The sequence below is a fragment of the Octopus bimaculoides genome, chromosome 27 (assembly GCF_046866305.1).
Source record: "Octopus bimaculoides isolate indiv1 chromosome 27, ASM4686630v1, whole genome shotgun sequence".
Classification (NCBI taxonomy): domain Eukaryota; kingdom Metazoa; phylum Mollusca; class Cephalopoda; order Octopoda; family Octopodidae; genus Octopus; species Octopus bimaculoides.
In genome coordinates this window covers 18312608-18332607 of record NC_142954.1, presented here as the reverse complement: position 1 = coordinate 18332607, position 20000 = coordinate 18312608, and the positions used below count along the sequence as shown (strand labels likewise).

Genomic DNA, 20000 nt, shown 5'->3' with positions numbered 1-20000 from the left:
TCTGGGCAACTGTACTGAAGCCTCGCTCTACAAAATATGATGTTTGGAATGCAATGAAGTACATCTTGACTTTGTTCCACAGGGCTGGGTAGCAGTCAGAAAGGTCCTTTTGCAATAATACCTTAGGAATGAGAACCCAGGTTCCCCAAGAAACGTTGTGTTAACAACACAAACAAGATGAGGACAAATATAAATAATGTATAAAGACGGGTGAAATGCTGCCAAACATTTGTTCGACGCACCGACGATCCAAGGCAGAATTCTGTTTTAAGCACCCCATATAACACTTCATAACTTTTTTGGGGTTTTTTTTTTTTTTTGAATTTTCAAAAGATTTTGCAAATTTCTCTTCTACTCACGGAAATTCATTCTACTCACGGAAATTCATACTACTAAGACAAAAAAAAAAATCTTTCGAAATTTGAATAAAAATTAAAAAATTATAATTTTAAGAATTTTTTCATTTTAAATTACAGTTTAAAATACGGACAGTTCGTATTTTTGTTTAAATCCCTTCAATGGACCATTAAATATGTGTATGTGAATACAAATATTAAAAAACATTGATACATGTCAAAGTGTCAAAGAAACGAGGAGGGTGTCAGATAGTCGTGCGATGTGCTAAAAATAAGAGCTAAATAGCCCTTAGATCACACAAAAGCGTTTCTTTCTTTGTTTTTGTTTTTTTTTTGCATAATTTTATGAATTTTCGTGTGTGGAACACATATTCGTAAAAATGTTTTGAAAATTCAAAAGAATAAAAAAAATTATAGGAGCAGGAGTAGCTGTGTGGTAAGTAGCTTGCTTACCAACCACATGGTTCCGGGTTCAGTCCCACTGCGTGGCACCTTGGGCAGGTGTCTTCTACTATAGCCTCGGGCCGACCAAAGCCTTGTGAGTGGATTTGGTAGACGGAAACTGAAAGAAACCGCGAGCTGGCAGAAACGTTAGCACGCCGGACGAAATGCTTAGCGGTATTTCGCCTGCCGTTACGTTCTGAGTTCAAATTCCGCCGAGGTCAACTTTGCCTTTCATCCTTTCGGGGTCGATTAAATAAGTACCAGTTACGCACTGGGGTCGATGTAATAGACTTAATCCCTTTATCTGTCCTTGTTTGTCCCCTCTATGTTTAGCCCCTTGTGGGCAATAAAGAAATAAGGAAATTGAAAGAAGCCTGTCGTATATTTGTGTGTTTGCACGCGCTTGTTTGTCTGTGTATCTATGAGTGTGTGTGTGCGTGTGTGGGTGTGGCTATTATTACATGAACTTTTTCTGCATTTAACGTCCTTGCGTTGAGTGGACCATTCTCCATAACTGATTATATCGTTCTCAGTAAGATTTACCGAATATCTTCTTGAACATTAATAAGAAATAAAATTAAAAAAAAAACCAACGAAAGACGAAGGATGTTGCAGACCTTTTTATTATTTATTTATTTATTTATTTATTTATTTATTTATTTCCAGTCCTGTTAGGTTGTTGGAATATTCCTTTCGATTATCTCCCACTTGTCCGCATTCTCTTTTCCAAGGAATTTTAACAATTCGAAATAAGAAAACACGAAAGCCCGGGTAATAGTCTGACCCTGCATCAACCCGATTGATTCGGCTTGAAGGGTCTGAGTAAAACGCAACCTTTCTTCTAATTCTGCCAGCTGACGGGCTTTTTCTTGGGCCAATTCTATCGCTTCCTGCATTATCTCTTTCGCTTCTTGCTCTCTTCGTAATCTGAAAGGAAATTAGAATATGTTCGTACGTACGTGCGTATTATGTATGCATGCATGTCTGTCTGTCTGTCTGTCTGTCTGTCTGTATGCATGTATGTACGTATGTATGTATGTATGTATGTATGTATGTATGCATGTATGTATATGTATGTATGTATGTATGTATGTATGTATATGCATGTATGTATGTATGTATGTCATTATTCAATTTTATTTCAAGATTTCTTGCCTATACAGAAAGAGCCGGTTTCTAGCCTAAATTCAAGGCTCCTTCATCTGAATTTCAACGTCAACAACAGGGTATGTATGTATGTATGTATGTATGTATGAGTGGAGGCGCAATGGACCAGTGGTTAGGGCAGCGAACTCGCGGTCGTAGGATCGCGATTTCGATTCCCAGACCGGGCGTTGTGAGTGTTTATTGAGCGAAAACACCTAAAGCTCCACAAGGCTCCGGCAGGGGGTGGCGGCGACCCCTGTTGTACTCTTTCACCACAACTTTCTCTCACTCTTCTTTTCTGATTCTGTTGTACCTATTTTTCAAAAGGCCAGCCTTGTCACACTCTGTGTCACGCTGAATATCCCCGAGAACTACGTTAAGGGTGCACGTGTCTGTGGAGTGCTCAGCCACTTGTATGTTAATTTCACGAGCAGGCTGTTCCGTTGATCGGATCAACTGGAACCCTCGTCGTAGTAACCCACAGAGTGCCACGATGTATGTACGACCACCTACAAGGGTGTGAAGGTTAGTATCTTGTTTTAGCCATCATCTTTTAAATCCCATGAAAGTCCTGCAGATTTTTTATAATCCAAGATGGCATCATTTGTAGCTTATGAATTAAGGCTTTGAATTCTCTCCCCAAGATCCCAAGTTCAGTAGTATGTACGTATGTATGTTCGTATGCATGTCTATGTATGTATGCACGTATGTACGTATGTATATTTGTATTTATGTACGCATGTTTCTATGTATGTGTGTAATATCTATACACTTAGTGCTACTGGTAACATTTAACCCAGTACAAATTGTCAGATGGTGGAGCCGCCGCCAACTAAGCCGGCAACACTACGAAGCCTACAACTTACACGGCCAGCGTCGAGCAATGACATCGTCAGACAATCGACAAAAGAATATGTAGTTCTTTTGCATTTCTTTTACACTTGTTTTCGTATGTCTTCTGTATTTGTTTTTCGATCGCCTGTCGATGTCTATTCCATGCTGACTCTTTAAGCTGCGTATACTAGTTGTATCTATAGTTTGACGTCATGTGTTGCCGTACACCGAAACGTATGTAGCAACTGTTATAAAGGCGTGTCAGGTTATGCGCTTGTTCTTTTCTCTTATTATTGCTGTGCTCTTTGTATATTGTCATTGCCCCCCCCCCCCACCCCGGATACGGACAACCTCTGTGTGTACAACCGATGGTAGGAGCGTAATTCGCTGAACCTTTGGAACGAAATCTATGCCGTTTAATTGTTGTGCGTCGAGCAAAACCAACCATACCTGTGTATATATGTATATATATATATATATGTATGTGTGAGTGTGTGTGTGTATGTATATATACGTACATATATATGTGTGTGGGTGTGTGTGTATGTATATATATGTACATATATGTGTGTGTATATATATATATATATATATATATATATATATATATATATATATATATATATATATATATATATATATATATATATACACATGTACATATATATCTATATACGTGTGTGTGTGTGTGTTTTACCGTCTCACTTCCTCTTCACGAATTCGTCGTTCCTCCTCTTCCGCCTTCTTCCTTTCGTATTCTTGACGTTCCTGAACCGCCATCTCTGCCAATCTCTCTTGCTCAGCTTTGCGAAATTCTTCCTCTTTCTGTCGCTGGAGTATTAGCATCTCTGTTTGTGAAGATAACCTCAGTAAATGACTGTACGTGTGCATACAACATAGATACGTCGGTATACACGCACACACACACGCATACATACATACATACATACAGACAGACAGACAGACAGACAGACATACGTATTCTTTTATCTTCTGCTTGTTTCAGTCTTTTTACTGCGGCCATGCTGGGACATGAAAAATGGGTTCAAAATACATATTGTAAATAATTATATTCGAATTATCGCTCAATTAACACATCAAAATTAAAATATAAAATTTACGCTGCATTAAATGAAAAATAAAAATTTTACAACAGTATATACGCATACTAGACTATCTAAAACATACATATATACACCAAAATACACAGATACATACGCACAGACAATATACGTATACGTTTTTTAAAATTTATATTAGTTTTAGATTGCGTCGTCATTTCTCTCCCATTTTAAACAAAACTGTCCGATGAACGGGAACGTGAAACTCTGAGTAACAGCATTTTGTTATATTTCTGCTGCTTTTAAATAAAGCATATTACTCTACCTCTGATATTTGAGTACTCTTTTCTCCACCTTGTTTCACATTTATGTGTTTACTCCGGTCTCGAAGAAATTGTTGGCGAATGAATCGACCCCAGTACTTCGGTTTTTCACTCGGACTCTGTTTGCCGAACCGCTAAGTTACGGGGACATAAACACACCAGCACTGGTTATCAAGCGGTAGTGTGGAACAAACACAGGCACAAAAATAAATACACACACGCACACATATATGTACATATATACGACGGGATTCTTTCAGTTTCTGCTATAAAATCCACTCACAAGGCAGTGGGTTTGAACCTCGAACCATGTGGTCGGAAAGCAAGCTTCTTACTACACAGCCACATCTGCACCTAAGTATATATTCACTATTACTTATATTTATTAATTAATTATTATATCCATTTTTAATTTATTATTAAATCCATTTATTATTATTATTATTATTATTATTAGAGAATAGTTCTTCATTCTCACTAATATTTTCTCCTGCATGCAAGTTACTACAGCCAAATACCAGACTGTATTCCAATCGAAATAAGCGAATCAGATATTAAAGAACGAATTACCTTTTGACAAATCACATGAACAAACACATCTACACCGAATGATGCAGAACCTCACCCGCGAGAAACCAATGCAAGATGGGTCGAAGCGATCGTAGTGATTAATAGAGAATCTCTTGAGTTCCTTTTTCTTGCTCGATGTTAAGAGAGAGAGAGAGAGAGAGGGAGAAAGAGAGAGAGAGAGAGAGAAAGAGAGAGAGAGAGAGAGAGAGAGAGAGAGAGAGAGAGAGAGAGAGAGAGAGAGAGAGAGAGAGAGAAGTTTAAAAATAATGATCATAGCATATAATTCCTTTATTAAACCAAATTTGGCTTACAGCTGTTTTTAATAGTCATTATAGATAGGTTTACTCAGTTGGTAAATTGAACGACCCCATTATTTGTTCTGTGTGTGTGTGTATGTGTGCCTGAGTATTTGAGTATGACATGTGTGCGCGCGCGCGTGTTATGTATGTATATATATATATATATATATATATATTGATGTAGACACCCCTGATAAGAGTCCAATAAGAAACGAAAATCGATTAAGGTGTTCATTATTATTTTTTTCAATCTCTGGAGACAGTTTAATTAGGCCTGTTTATATGAGGACTATTTAGGTCTCATATATTATATAATACCTTGATACAGTGTGGACTGAGATCTCCATCGACAGGCCCCTGATATTCAAAAATGAAGAGTTAAAACGGTACGCAAATTAATATCTTCGGTTTTCTGTAGTTATTGTAATTGTTGAGTATATAAACAGATTCGCATCTTGTTTCTCTGCGACAGGTCAAATTGATGGAGACGCTTGCTTCCCGACCACATGATTCATCCCCTTTCTTTTTCAGTCTCTGGAGAAATAGCTAAATTAGCCCTGTTTAAAAATCTACTAAATCAGCCCCTTGCAACCTGCCTTCCCCCGTTCTACATTCAACTTTAACATTCCAATCGTCTCCCACTTTCTCCACACAATAGCCATGCCTCAAATGCTCTGCTCGTTATTTCCGGAAATGGCTCTGACGAAAGTAGCATTAATTTTCTTGGGTCGTTCAATTTACCTCGATTGACCAATAGATATCAATTGAGTAAACCTATCAATAATGTACCTATAACGATTACTGGAAACAGCTGTAAGCCAAAAGAATTATATGTAAAGACCATTATTTTAACTTGTTTCTCATATATCTCTCTGTAAGAACCATTTTATCTGAAGCTCATCCACAGATTTACAATATAGAATTGTGATATATATATATATTTGTTTTGCAAGATTTTTGATGTGAAATCGTTTGTTGAAACAGATATTGTTGTATTTGGGGATGGTTATGTTGCCAGTTTAGCCAATAAAATACAAAATGGCTTATCGTTAGCAAGGAGGGACACACATATAAGAAAGAAGAAAGCAAAGGACCACTGATGAGGTCACAGAAGTGTGATGAAAGAACTCTGGCCAAAATATGATAAATGTAATGTAATGTAATATAAAGCTGAAGCAAATTAACACCAAATATACAGTGCGCGTGTTTTTATTGGCTAAACTAGCAACATGACCATCCCCAAATACAACAATATATATATATATATATATATATATATATATATATATATATATATATATATATATATATATATAGAGAGAGAGAGAGAGAGAGAGAGAGAGAGAGAGAGAAATAGATAGATAGATAGATAGATAGATAGATAGATAGATAGATAGATAGATAGATAGAAAGATAGATAGATAGATAGAGACACACCGACATCTGTCCGTCTATCTTGCTTGATAACTAACATGTCAGTAGGCAGGAAAGTACCTAAGTAGTTATACAGGTAGGTACCTAAGTAAATAGTTGTTACGTACCCTGACGGCGTCGTTCTTCGTCTATTTGTTTCATTTTCAACTGAAGAATCTTCCTGGCATATTCCTCCTTCCTCTTCTTTTCTGCTTCTGCTTCTTGAAGCCTCCGCCGCTCCAATTCCTCCGCTTCTGCTTCCGTTCGTCGTCGTTCCTCTTCCATCTGTTGTCTGTGTAACCTAAGAACATCATCGACGGTTAAGATTGAAATGGTTATCATATCGGATGAACTCTTATCTTGTTATAGGCATTGTGTGCTCAACTAATAATGGGGTCGTAGGGGCGCCGACTGACGTCGCATACAGCATGTCTTACATCATTTTGAAATCTGGCGAAGCCCATCTCGCTCTGCATATGACTTCAGCAGATTTTTTTGAGGAATAAGAGATGTGTGTATGTATGTGTGTGTGTGTGTGTGTGTGTGTGAGATAGATAAATAGATAGATAGATAGATAGAAAGAGACAGACAGATAGAAACAGACAGACCGGAGTAAACACATAAATGTGAAACAAGGTGGAGAAAAGAGTACTCAAATACCAGAGGTAGAGTAATATGCTTTATTTAAAAGCAGCAGAAATATAACAAAATGCTGTTACTCAGAGTTTCACGTTCCCGTTCTTCGGACAGTTTTGTTAAAAATGGGAGAGAAATGACGACGTAATCTAAAACTAATATAAATTTTAAAAAACGTATACGTATATTGTCTGTGCGTATGTATCTGTGTATTTTGGTGTATATATGTATGTTTTAGATAGTCTAGTATGCGTATATACTGTTGTAAAATTTTTATTTTTCATTTAATGCAGCGTAAATTTTATATTTTAATTTTGATGTGTTAATTGAGCGATAATTCGAATATAATTATTTACAATATGTATTTTGAACCCACTTTTCAATTTAAGGTTTTCTTTGATTTTTTTAAAAAATAGGATGAATCTATATTGATTTCATTTGTTTTGTTTATTTTGTTCAATGCATACCTAAGACCGTTATTTGAACCGACCAATGAAACAGATCCATGTTTTTTAATTTATATTAGTTTTGATTGCATCGTCATTTCTCTTCCATTTTTAATAAAACTGTCCTATGAACGGGAACGTGAAACTCTGAGTAACAGCTTTTTTTTGTTATATTTCTGCTGCTTTTAAATAAAGTATATATATATATATATATATATATATATATATATATATATATATATATATATATATATATATGTATGTATGTATATATAACGGATTCTCACGCATTCTCTATCTACTAAATTCACTCAGAAGGCATTGATCGACCTCCGGGTCCTCAACGAAAACACTTGCCCATGGTGCCACGCACTGAGACTAAACCTGAAACGACATACAAAGGGACCATGTTTGCATTTCTTCCCCCGGAGTCTCCTTAAGATAAAACCCCGATCAAAGAAGAAATGGTTAAAGGAAAAACCCGAAAGAATGCGTAGCAAGTTAAAAATAACGGAAACTAAAAAAATACTTCAAGATGTCCGTCCTTACCTCGCTTCTTCCTCTTGTAATAAACGCTGGACTTCCATTTCTTGGTGAATCCTCTCTTGGCGTTCGGCCGCTTCCTTTTCGCGCCGAATTTGCTCTTCTCTCTCGCGACGTTTTTTTTCCACCACCTCCCGACGTTTCAACGCTCGAGCCCTCCTTTCGGCGGCCCGGGCCTCTTTCAGGGAAATTGTATTCGGTGGAACGATATTATCAGTTGGCTGCGATCGGTTTAGTTAAGTAGATAAGAGCGGTGGTGTGAGGAAGTGAGGGAGAGAAAGATAAGGTAAATTGTAAATTGTAAATTCAGCTACATTTGTGTTTAAAACAGGAGGAGGAAAAGGAGAAGGGTAACGACGAGAAAAGGAAGAAGAGAGTAGCGGAAATAGAAGAAGCGGAAGGGAGAAGAAGAAGAAGAAGAGGAGGAATAGGATAGAAAGGTAAAAAGAAAAAGAAGAAAATGAAAAATTCGGAGACAAGGAAGAGGGCGAGGCGGATGAGGAGGAGGAGGAGAAGAAGAAGGAGGAGGAGGAGGAGGAAAAGAAGAAGAAGAAGAAGAAGAAGAAGAAGAAGAAAGAGAAGAAGAAGAAGAAGAAGAAGAAAGAGAAAAAGAAGAAGAAAGAGAAGAAGAAGAAGAAGAAGAAGGACAGGAGAAGAAGAAGAAGAAATGAATCTGAAAATTAACTGCAATTCCTTTGATCAACATAATTCTGTTCAATCAAAGTTGATTTGAGTGTTAAACAACAGCAACAACAGCAACAAAAACAATAACAACAACAACAACAACAACAACAACAATCATTGCAAAAGTAAAAGATAAAAAAAAAACATACAGATCTCACCTCTGTAGAATCACGTGACATGTCGACCGCAGCCATTTTCCCTGCTTGCGAGGTCAAAATTCGTTTCAATTCATTTTTGATCTGCACTTCTTCCTGAAGATCTAACGACAAGGATTTAGATTTTGAAGTAGTTTCCACCGTTCCATCCACTTCTTGCTGTTGTTGCAGACACTGTTGGTATTGTGGTTTATGATGCTCTCCGTTTCTCCCCTCTGTTAATTTGTCGTCGTCTTCCTGTCGATATCCACCATCTTCTTCATCCCTTTCGTATGTAGTTTCTTCTCCTCCTTGTTTTCCTTCGTCGTATTCCATTGTTTGTCCTTTTGTGATGGAATCACAACGTTTTTCCTGAAAATATTCAATGAAAATAGTTCGCCATCTTATGCGTATAAAAGAAAACAAAATACTTGCGCACACGACCGCTGAGTATTTTCCCCATCATACACACACAAACATACATATATACATACACACACGCATGCATACAAAGCACATAGACACACATACAAACATACAAAGCACATGCACCTATATACATACGTACATGCGTACATAGATATATACATACATACACACATATCGGCCAGCCGATTAGATCGATTCCAGTACGCAACTGGTACTTAATTTATCGACCCCGAAAGGATGAAAGGTAAAGACGACCTCGGCGGAATTCGAAGTATATATATGTATGTATCAAAATAACCAACAAGGATATCCAGAGGTAATGCAGTACGATCGTTTCATGCAACTCCATTTAATTGAACAATGTACTCATTACATCAATTTAAAATGCAGAGCAATCCTTAGCTGCACAAAGACATAAAATTTAATTAAATTAGAACAGATGGATACATTAGTATAATTATGCCTAAAATCTCCAAGAAGTTAAGGAGATAGACAAAGAACATGTTGCTTCTACTACAACATAGAAGTTAATAAATAAATTGTGAAGAAGACTCTGCCTGTCACTGATTTTATTTGTTTTTATGGGGTCAGTTTTAATTTACAGAGTAGTTTATCAAACCTTGTATATCTAAGGCTGAGAGAATAAAGGGTATGTGTGTATATATATATATATATATATATATATATATATATATATATATATATATATATATATATATATATATATATATATATATATATATATATATGCACGTATGTACGTGTGGGTGCATGTATGTATGTTTATTATACTTGCACAAACTGTTTACTAATTTTAACAAAAAGAAATAACTATTCTACTTACCATTTCCTCGTTTTGCTTAAAATCAAGTTCTGTAGATACACTTCCATCAACGTCATCCTCAATTAAGGTTTCAATCTCGTTATCCGAAGCTCTGCTAAGCAAACTTTTTTCTTTTCCTATGTTTATTGGCGATTTCAAATGACTTGTAACTATCCCCTCCATTTTAACACTGGATTCTCTACGTGAGTCATCATGGCGGTTGGATTGTGTTTCAGCAGACGATATATTTCTAACTCGCTTGTTCTTTGATTTCTTCTTCCATTTGTGATGTTTCTTCGATTTTGCTTTGTCTGAAAATGGATGGCATTTTTTCGTAATTCTTTTGGCCGTCTGAATGTTTTCAAATTTTCTAAACTGAAGCTAATGACGAAAATCTCATTGATTTTCTCCTGAAATTAATCATTCTTGCTGACAGACGCTCTAAAAATTTGGGATGAGGGATTAGTCGATTACATTGACTCCAGTACTCAACTGGTACTTTATTTTATCGACCACGAAAGGATGAAAGTTAAAGCCGACTTTCTGCGGAATTCAAAGCGTAAAGAAAAGCTGCTGCCAAATATTTTTCTGGCGTTCGCTGCCTTTCTAGAAATTAATAATAAAGTTAGAAGCCTTTAAAGTTATAAAATTTTAGACAATCCGAAAAAGCGTTGAGTTTTTCAACTCACAAGACGAGGCCCACTTTCATTAAGAGGAAAGCACTTGGAAAACCAAACTTACGTTTAGAACTAATTGAAGACTTTCTTCGTTTCTCTATCTTTCTCTTTGGTCTTTTCTGGTTCTGGTTGTTGTTGGTGTTGTACAACTGCTTCAGCTCACCAGAATAATCTACTTGACCTTTAGAAACGATGATGATGACGATGATGTTGGTGGTGGTCGTGTTGGTAGCACAAGAGAAAGAAACAAAGAAAGAGAGAAGTAAAGCTGTTTTATGAAACAGTGCTGGTTATGGATGATCTGTGGTGGTGGTCATGGTGATGGGGAAGTGGTAGTTGTGGAGAAAAGAGTACCGCTAGTTGTCAAAGATAGTCACCCTCAACCCGTTCTGCTACACACGAACACTCGTCACTCCAATATACTCCACCTGAACACTCAGCACTGCAGCCTGTATATATATATATATATATATAAGTGGCTGTGTGGTAAGAAACTTGCTTCCTAACCACATACTTCCGAGTGTCTTCTACTATAGCCTTGGGCCGACCAAAGCCTTGTGAGTGAATTTGCTAGACGGAAACTGAAAGAAGCCTGTCGTATATATGTGTGCATGTGTGTGTGTGTGTGTGTGCCTATGTTTGTTCCCCACCGCCGCATGACAACCGGTGTTGGTGTGTTTACGTCGCCGTGACTTATTGCTTCGGCAAAGAGACCGATAGAATAAGGACTGGGGTCGATTCGTTCGGCTAAAAATTCTTCAAGGCGGTGCCCCAGCATGGCCGCAGTTTAATGACTGATAGACGCAAAGGAAAGGGTAAAAGAGGAGATAACATGCGGAGATACGAGACATCGAAGTTGGTATGCTTCTGTTTATTGCAAAATTTTAGACAACTGGAAACCGCGTTGAGTTTTTCAACTCACAAGATGGGAACCACTTCCACTGAGTGGAAAGCCTTTGGGAACCCAAATATACTTACGTTTAGAACTGATTGATGACTTTCTTCGTTTCTCTGTCATTCTCTTTGACCTTTTCTGATTCTGGTTCTGGTTGGTGTTCTTGTTCTTGTTGTAACGGATGCATTGATTAGATAACACCTGACAGACTTTAACATGGATGAATAATTTAAACTTAACCGTTCTAAACCCAGCCAAACAATAAATGTTTACTTACTAATTTTAAATCCAACTTTCTGTTCTGTCTTTGCTTTCTTATTTTTCCTTCCTGGTTTCGACACGACTTTGCGATTGAACATCTTTGAGGGTCTTCTATCGGTTCTTTTAACAAAGGGAGATGACTTATTTTTTATGGGTTCCTGTTGTATCGGACGCATCTTGACAATGGACGCCAATCGAGTTTTGCGTTGGTTCTTTACCGTAGATTCTTGTATCGTAGAACCAGATTCCTCCGATATTACTTCGGTAATGTGTGAGGCAGAATTATGGCGGAGATCCTACGTTGAAGAAATGTCAATGGACAATTATTTCAGGGACACAAACAGGACCGCCCTACTATATGATCACACTGGACAATTGCACAGGGACCTCGGTAGTCCAGGGGGCCCAATTCTAATCTATTCATGCTCTGATTTGCCGTCAATAACAAATACTACATGGCTCAGACCATCGATTTGTCTGGAGTCCTATAATGCTTGTAAAACGGCTCTGGAGACAGATTCGAAACCGTTCCAGCACGGCCAGCGAGATCGAGAGATATAATTTTGGCCTTTTTCGGCGTTTTCAATGATGTGAAGTCGCAGCCAGCTACATCCGCGGACGATAATTCGTCACCTCTGATACAGGGGACAGTGACTAACACATACACCAATAATGTGTATAGCTGTCCGGCTGATTAAAAATTCAGCATAAGCAATTGAGGCAGTGTTAAATTAAAATAGCCATCTACGTATCATACTTAATGTATATACACACCGTTGACTGAGCAGTTACTGCAGTATTCTGTCCTGACATAATAGCATCTGTTAAGGACGTGCTGTGTCAAAAGCACAATAAATATCAACTTTGTATTTAGTCTTTTTTAAGGAGATGGAGAGAAGTAAGTACCAGTAATATCATGGGGATAATATTTCCGTTTAAACGTCTCCTTAAACTTCAACTAAAGATAAGACTTCAAACCAATTTATTATCGATCACAATTCGATGCAAATGATAGTTAGACTCTACAGCTTGTTACTGCTAACACTCATGTCAGAGGTTCGCCTCCGACACGCGTGTCAACTGTGACATGCCGTGGAATCGCTTCGTAGAAACCTGTTGGGTTCTGAGAAAGATTTCCATGCATTACCTAAAACTAAAATATATACATATATTCATAAATATATATCAACACACACACACACATGTATGCATGTATGTATGTATGTATGTATGTATGTATGTATGTATGTATGTATGCATGCATGTATATATGTATGTATGTATGTGTATATGTATGTACGTATGAATGTATGTATGTATCAGCAATGACTTTCTCACTGGTAATGCCTTCCCTGTATATTGCAAAAATAGAATTCTTTTTTTTCCAAATAAATTTCACTTCATATTCGAGGCTCTGATGAAGCTATAGGTTGTTACTCAGACACTCGACTATGAATCTACTGCATCTCATAGCAGAAACAGCCGTGGGCTAATGAAGTTCATCACAAAACCCATCATTTTTTCTGTGTCACCTCTTTTTCTGATATGTGTGTGTGTGTGTGCTACACAATTCCGCTCCTTTATCTCCCGATTTCCAAATCCCGCCCAAGTCAACTTCGCTAATTCGCCACCCCTTTCCAAGGTGATTGAAGAAATAAAAGACAAAAGCAAAAATACCAGACGTGGTGAGTGGGTGGGTGGGTGGGGAATATAACTGACTGCACCCCACTATCACTACCATCAGATTGAGCCCACAGTCTCAGAACTTAATCTGTCCAAAGAATTAAACACGAACCCAAAAGACAACACCTTACCTGACTGGGGTAGTCGTCAGTAGCAGTTCGAACCGCTATCGTCTCTGCTGCTCCCGTTGGCACTGGCTCAGTAGTCTCACCCGGATCTTCCTGGATAATGTCATTTATCGGGTTGAAGACCGATGGAATATCTTTTGAAATTTCTCTGAGAATCGCAACGTTTTCCGAAACGTCTCTCTCTTCCTCCGCGCTAGCATCATCACCAACATCACCACCACTACCATCATCACCAGCAACATCATCACCACCATCACCATCATCATCATCAACATGAACAACAGTTGTAGCATCATTACATATCTCTTTTTCTTTTTCCTTTTCTTCTTCCATTTCTTTTTCTTTTCTCTTTTCTTCTACCATTTCTTTTTCTTTTTCTTTTTCCTTTTCTTCTTCCATTTCTTTTCCTTTTTCTTCTGCTCTATCTCCTCCACCTTCTCCTCCTCTTCCTCCCTCTTTTTTTTCCCTTCCTCTTTTTCCTTTCTTCCCTCCTTCTTCCACCCCCTCAACCTCCACCTCCACTTCTCCGTATCCACCATCTCTTGGATATTTCGTTCCTTTATCATGTATTTTCCTCTCATTGTCCACCTTCAGGCCGCCACCACCGCCACCATCACCACCACCATTAACACCACCACCATCATCATAAACAGTAGCAGTGGCAGCAGCAGAAGCAGCAGCGGTAGCCGTATCAAAGGATAACACACGGATCCCTTTCTGCATATTTTTCTCTGTGACATCCTCTTGGTGGAGATGCCCGTGCTGCTGTTGTTGTTGGTGGGGGTGGTGGTGGTGGTGTTCTTGTTTCTGGTGGTGTGGGGTGTGGGGTGTTTGTTGGGAGGAACGAGTACAAGCAGGTATATCTGAAACAGACAGAGAGATATAACTGAGATACTTATATATATATATATATACACACACAAACGTCAAATGCGTAAAAGATTACGGCCGTTTCTCTCTCACAAGGCTACCAATCCTTGCAATTTCCCTTCCACTACCCTCAATGAATGTGCACCCCCAGAGCTATCCTAGTCTCCATTAAATTCTACAATCTTTCTTCCACTACAAGAATATATTTTTCGTAATAATTTCTATTATACGAAGGGGTATATATATATATATATATATATATATATATATATATATATATATATATGCATGTATACACACACACACACACACATACACACATATATATATATTTATATATTTATAGATATATACATATATATATATATATATATATATATATATATATATATATATATATATATATATTTATATATTTATATATATATACATATATACATATATATATATATATATATATATATATATATATATATATATTTATATATTTATATATATATACATATATATATATATATATATATATATATTTATTTACACACACACACACACACACACACACACACACACACACACATATATATATAAATATATATACATATTTTTTTCATTCTCTATGTTTATTTTCTGTTATTCCTTTCTGCTGAAGAGCGTAGGCGCGAAACGGGGAAGACTTTTTTCATTTTCCCGAGCGTCAAACTAAGACGCTTGTTATTCATAAACCTGCCTTCGCCTTGTGATTTTCTATAAATTATAACTATATATATATATATATATATATATATATATATATATATATATATATATATATATATATATATACTGAAGGTGCTCAAAAGTTCTTGGTTTTAAGGGTTTCGCGAAGGTCCTGGTTGGAGGTCCAACCTTCTGAGTTCTTTTACAGGACTTACAAAAACTGTAGGACCGCTGCAATAAGTTTGTAAATCTGAAAAGGAAATATGTCGATAAAAATCATAATTAGTTAATCCTCCTGTAATTTTTTTTTTACCCAAAGCCAGAGGCTTTTCAGCATCCCTTGTATTTTTCAAAGAGTCGAACCCGTCTGATTTTGCTACGTATCACCGTTTCACACTCAAATCCAGATTCTGAGAAGTAACATCGTTTCAAATTATGACAAAATGGTAGCAATTTTAGAGGAAGGATGATAGTCGCTTACATCAACCCCAGGACTCGACTGGTACTTGTGTAATCGAAGGGATGAAGTGCAGAATCGGAAATAGTACAGGGTTACCCCATTAAAATGTAGCATCAAGACGTTGACACGCCTAATTAACGGTTCCGAGTTCAGTCCCACTGCGCGGCATTTTGGGCAAGTGTCCGACCAAAGCCTTTGTGAGTAGATTTAGTAGACGGAAACTGAAAGAAGCCCTTCGTATAAATATATGTTTGTATCTGTGTTTGTGTTTGTGTTTGTCCTCCACCATCGCTTGACAACCGGTGTTGGTGTGTTTACGTGCCCGTAACATTAGCGGTTCGGAATAAAAGATCGACAGAATAAGTACTAAGCATAAAAATAAAAATAAACACAGGATTCGATTCATTCAAATAGAAATTCTTCAAGGTGATGCCCCAGCATGGTCGCAGTCAAATGACTGAAACAAGTAAAAGATAGAATGAAAAATGATAAAAAGAAAAAAAACTACGTAAAAATAGGATGGGGAAAAAAACATAAAAGTAGTGGGGTGGGGGTATGACTAACAGCATGATAAAAAGAGTAGCCTCCCTTGGATGATGTAGGTTGTTTCCCTTGAAATATATATATTTTTTTTGTATATTAATATCAAAAATCATTTCATTGTTCGGAATTAGATTCGTTATGAAGTTGTGTGATCAAATATTCGTAATGTTTATTTTGTCCACCCGCTAGGATGAAAGCGGAGAATTAGATGAGTTATTAGAGCGTCCGGCGGAATATCGTCCAGTATTTGTTTAAACTCCGTACATTCTGAGTTCAAATCGCACCGAGGCTAACTTTATTTTTCGAAGTCGATAAAAAAAAAAAGAAAAGAAATCCAAGACAATTAAATTAGTGTAAGTGTAAGGATGTCTTGCTGTATTTATTCTCGTTTTTCTTTTTCTTATTTTATTTATTTATTTTTTGTGTGTTTTGAGCTCAAATATTGCTGATGGTACGCATGTCTTTTCGGGTTGATATGATTCCCGTTGTTTCTACTTCTTTGCCTCTCATCCTTTCGGAGTCGATAAAACAAATATCAGTTTAACACTGGGATCGATATAATCGACTTAAGCCCCTCCCGAAATTTCTAGCGACGACGACGAGGACGACGAAACGGAGGTGGTCTCCTTTGACGCAGATATAAATCAATGCCGCTACCTGTATACGAACATGCAACCTTCCACCCAATGATTTGACTCGTTTTATACTAGAACGGCCGCGACACTGAAACAAAACAGAACGTTTTTTTTAATTTTATGTTTGATTAATTAAGAAGCTCGCTTTGCAACCGTGTCGTTTCGGGGTTCAGTCCCACTGAGCAGCACCTTGGGCAACTGTCTTCTATTAGGACCCTCTGGCCAGCCAATGCCTTGGAAGGAAAATTTCGTGGACGGAAACTATGTGGAAGCGCATTGTATATGTATATATATATGTATACAAAAATAAGAGGAATGACCAGCAAAAGTGGACTCCTATATGCTAGAGATAGATGCCGAATCATCTATTTCTAGCATATAGGAGTCCACTTTTGCTGGTTATTCCTCTTATTTTTGTATGTAATATAATTTTAATCTTCGGATTTTTTTTAATATGCTAGACCACTGGTTTTAATTGATTAATATCAATTTCTACCCTTATTAATAAATTTTGAATATATATATATATATATATATATATATATATAGTAAAGGGTAAAGAACCCATTCGGTCATGAATAGCCATGGGATTGCACCTAGAAAGTTTCCCCCTGCGGGCAAGGTTGTTTTTATGAAAAACCAACAAATTTGTAAAATGGTAATATAAGATATCTCACCATGACTGTCCTTGTTTTCTGTTTCTTTTTCTATATGTTCGTCAGTTAGCCAATCACAATTCAGAGACAAGACACGTGATACTTCTCGACTAACCACCTATTAAAAACATCCGAAATTACACACATTTTGGAGGTATCTCTCTTTTGGTTTCTCTCTTTTTTTTTTCATTGTAACAAAATATGAAATTGTTTTTAAAAATTCATAGACAAGATGTATATATATATATATATATATATATATATATATATATATATATATATATATACACACCAAGGAACTGCATTCCATTCCAAATCATTCGAAACCACGATAGCCCCTGCACGTAACCCCTACAGGCAAATAACGAAATGTATAGCAATCGACCCAAGCGAAACCGAGTTTAATGAGCGAGGTACCATTTGAAAAGTCACTTGACGAGACACATCTGCACCCCAATGGGTTGTTCAGAATCTCACCTGCAAGTAAATATGGTTTTGAAAAACACTAGGCATGACAGGAATTCTACCATTGGACTAAAGCAGGGTTCGGCGAACCGGGGTAAATTACACTAAATGAGGTAAAAATGAAATCCTTGGTGGTAATGAGGACTCACTAGACAAAAGTAAAATTATATATATATAAAAAAAAGAAGTGTTCCTTGTTACGACAGAAATCTTTCTTGTGGCTCTGAGGAGGCAGTCAAAGAGTTACTGCCTTTTGCAACAACCTACCTTTGCAAACAAGGATTTTCCACTCTAATGAACATAAAAACAAAGCACGGTAATCGATTGGACCCCGAAGACTGTATCCAAATTGCTCTGGCATCAAAATGCCCCAATTTTGAAGCAATTGTAACAAAAAGGAAACATCATTTCTCCAAAACCTGAAGCGAAAAAGTTTCTAGAAAAATCCTTTTGTTTCCTAATTAGGATATTAATTTATTTTATTGCATTTGTTTTATACTTTTTATATCTATAATTGTATTTTCCATATAAATAAATTCAAGAAAATTTTTGGATTCAAAGAATTTATTATTTTCTTCCTTTCAAATCAAGGGTTAACATTGGTGTAAATAAATAAATTTTGGGGTAATTGGTTAAAAAAGTCCCCCAACCCCTGGATTAAAGCAAAGCAATCCTTTGGATGTCTAAATCTATTTTAGAAACTTCATTCTTACTACAAGGAGCCTTCAACTTGTTCTGTCCCAAAGGGTTTTTCAGTGTTTGTGCTTCGAAAACTGAGAGTTGAGCGAATACTGGCGGACTGAGAGGTTGGTCAACTGAGAGATTGATAAACTGGATGAAATTAAATTGACTCACCCTGATGTCAGAATCCAAATTCAAACCGGAACCTTCCTGCTCTAGAACAAAACTGGCCATCTTTTGAGCATTTGTGGCCAACATTTCGATCACTTCTGATGCTGTCGGTTCCGAAGTCGAACTTCTCTTCTCTGTAGTAGTAGTAATAATAATAATAATAATAATAATAATAATAATAATAATCTTTTCTACTCTTGGCACAAGGATCGATATTTTTTTTGGGGGGGGCAGCCGATTAGATCGACTCCATTACACAACTGGTACTTAATTTATCGACCTCCAAAAGGATGAAAGGCAAAGTCGACCTCGGCGGAATTTGAACTCAGAATGTGCAGACGGGCGATATACTGCTAAGCATTTATCCCGGCGCGCTAACGATTTCGCCAGCTCGCCTAACAGTAATAATAATAATAATAATAATAATAATGATGATGATGATGATGATGATGATGATGATGATAATGATGATGATGATGATGATGATGATGCACTGTTAATCTTGATATGAGATCACCATGTCGCGCACATATGGTTGGGATGCACGTGCCTGGTGTACCCTTATCAGACGGGTAGTCATGATGGATCTACAGGGCTTCGTATATCTGTACCCCAGTGTCACTTTGATGGCATGCACTGCTCTCTCACTCAATAATAATAATAATAATGATATATATGTAATTACATAATTATGTGTGTGTCTGTCTGTCTGTCTGTCTGTGTGCACGTATGTATACAGTGATGTCACTTACCTGCCTCAGCAGCGCGTTGTCCTTCACTACAGATTCCGTGGTGACCATTTGGCTGCGTCGTCCCTGCATCTGTATAGATGTCCGGTAAATATAGTTCCCCTCGGTGCTGCACTGCACCACCAACGTGCACTATCTCTCCTCCCGGGGCATACACGATACTTCCTCTGATATCAGGTGCGTCTTCGACTGGAAATTAAGAATTGGTTTCAAATTTTGGCCTACAATTTTTGGGGGAGTAAGTAAATTGATTACATCGACCCCAGTGCTCAACTGGTACTTGTTTTAC

General features: G+C 37.2%; 2 protein-coding genes across 5 annotated transcripts in view; one reads left to right on the top strand and one right to left on the bottom strand.

The window, feature by feature from the left end:
- The window catches only part of LOC106875205 (uncharacterized), a 206840-nt gene that overhangs the window by 144333 nt on the left and 42507 nt on the right, over positions 1-20000 (top strand). The gene's annotated exons all lie outside the window — the stretch shown is intronic.
- Positions 1406-20000, bottom strand: part of LOC106875203 (uncharacterized) — a 50097-nt gene continuing 31502 nt past the window's right edge. For all 3 annotated transcript variants that reach the window (XM_089343650.1, XM_089343652.1, XM_089343651.1), the window contains 12 exons: positions 19715-19900; positions 18966-19096; positions 17667-17763; positions 13789-14648; positions 11991-12270; positions 10883-10999; positions 10163-10452; positions 8914-9261; positions 8078-8292; positions 6575-6747; positions 3478-3628; positions 1406-1727 (listed from right to left, as the gene is read on the bottom strand). In XM_089343650.1, the coding sequence (XP_089199776.1) occupies positions 1472-1727; positions 3478-3628; positions 6575-6747; positions 8078-8292; positions 8914-9261; positions 10163-10452; positions 10883-10999; positions 11991-12270; positions 13789-14648; positions 17667-17763; positions 18966-19096; positions 19715-19900 (3104 nt within the window). In that variant the 3' untranslated portion in view covers positions 1406-1471. The remainder of the gene's footprint in view (positions 1728-3477; positions 3629-6574; positions 6748-8077; positions 8293-8913; positions 9262-10162; positions 10453-10882; positions 11000-11990; positions 12271-13788; positions 14649-17666; positions 17764-18965; positions 19097-19714; positions 19901-20000) is intronic.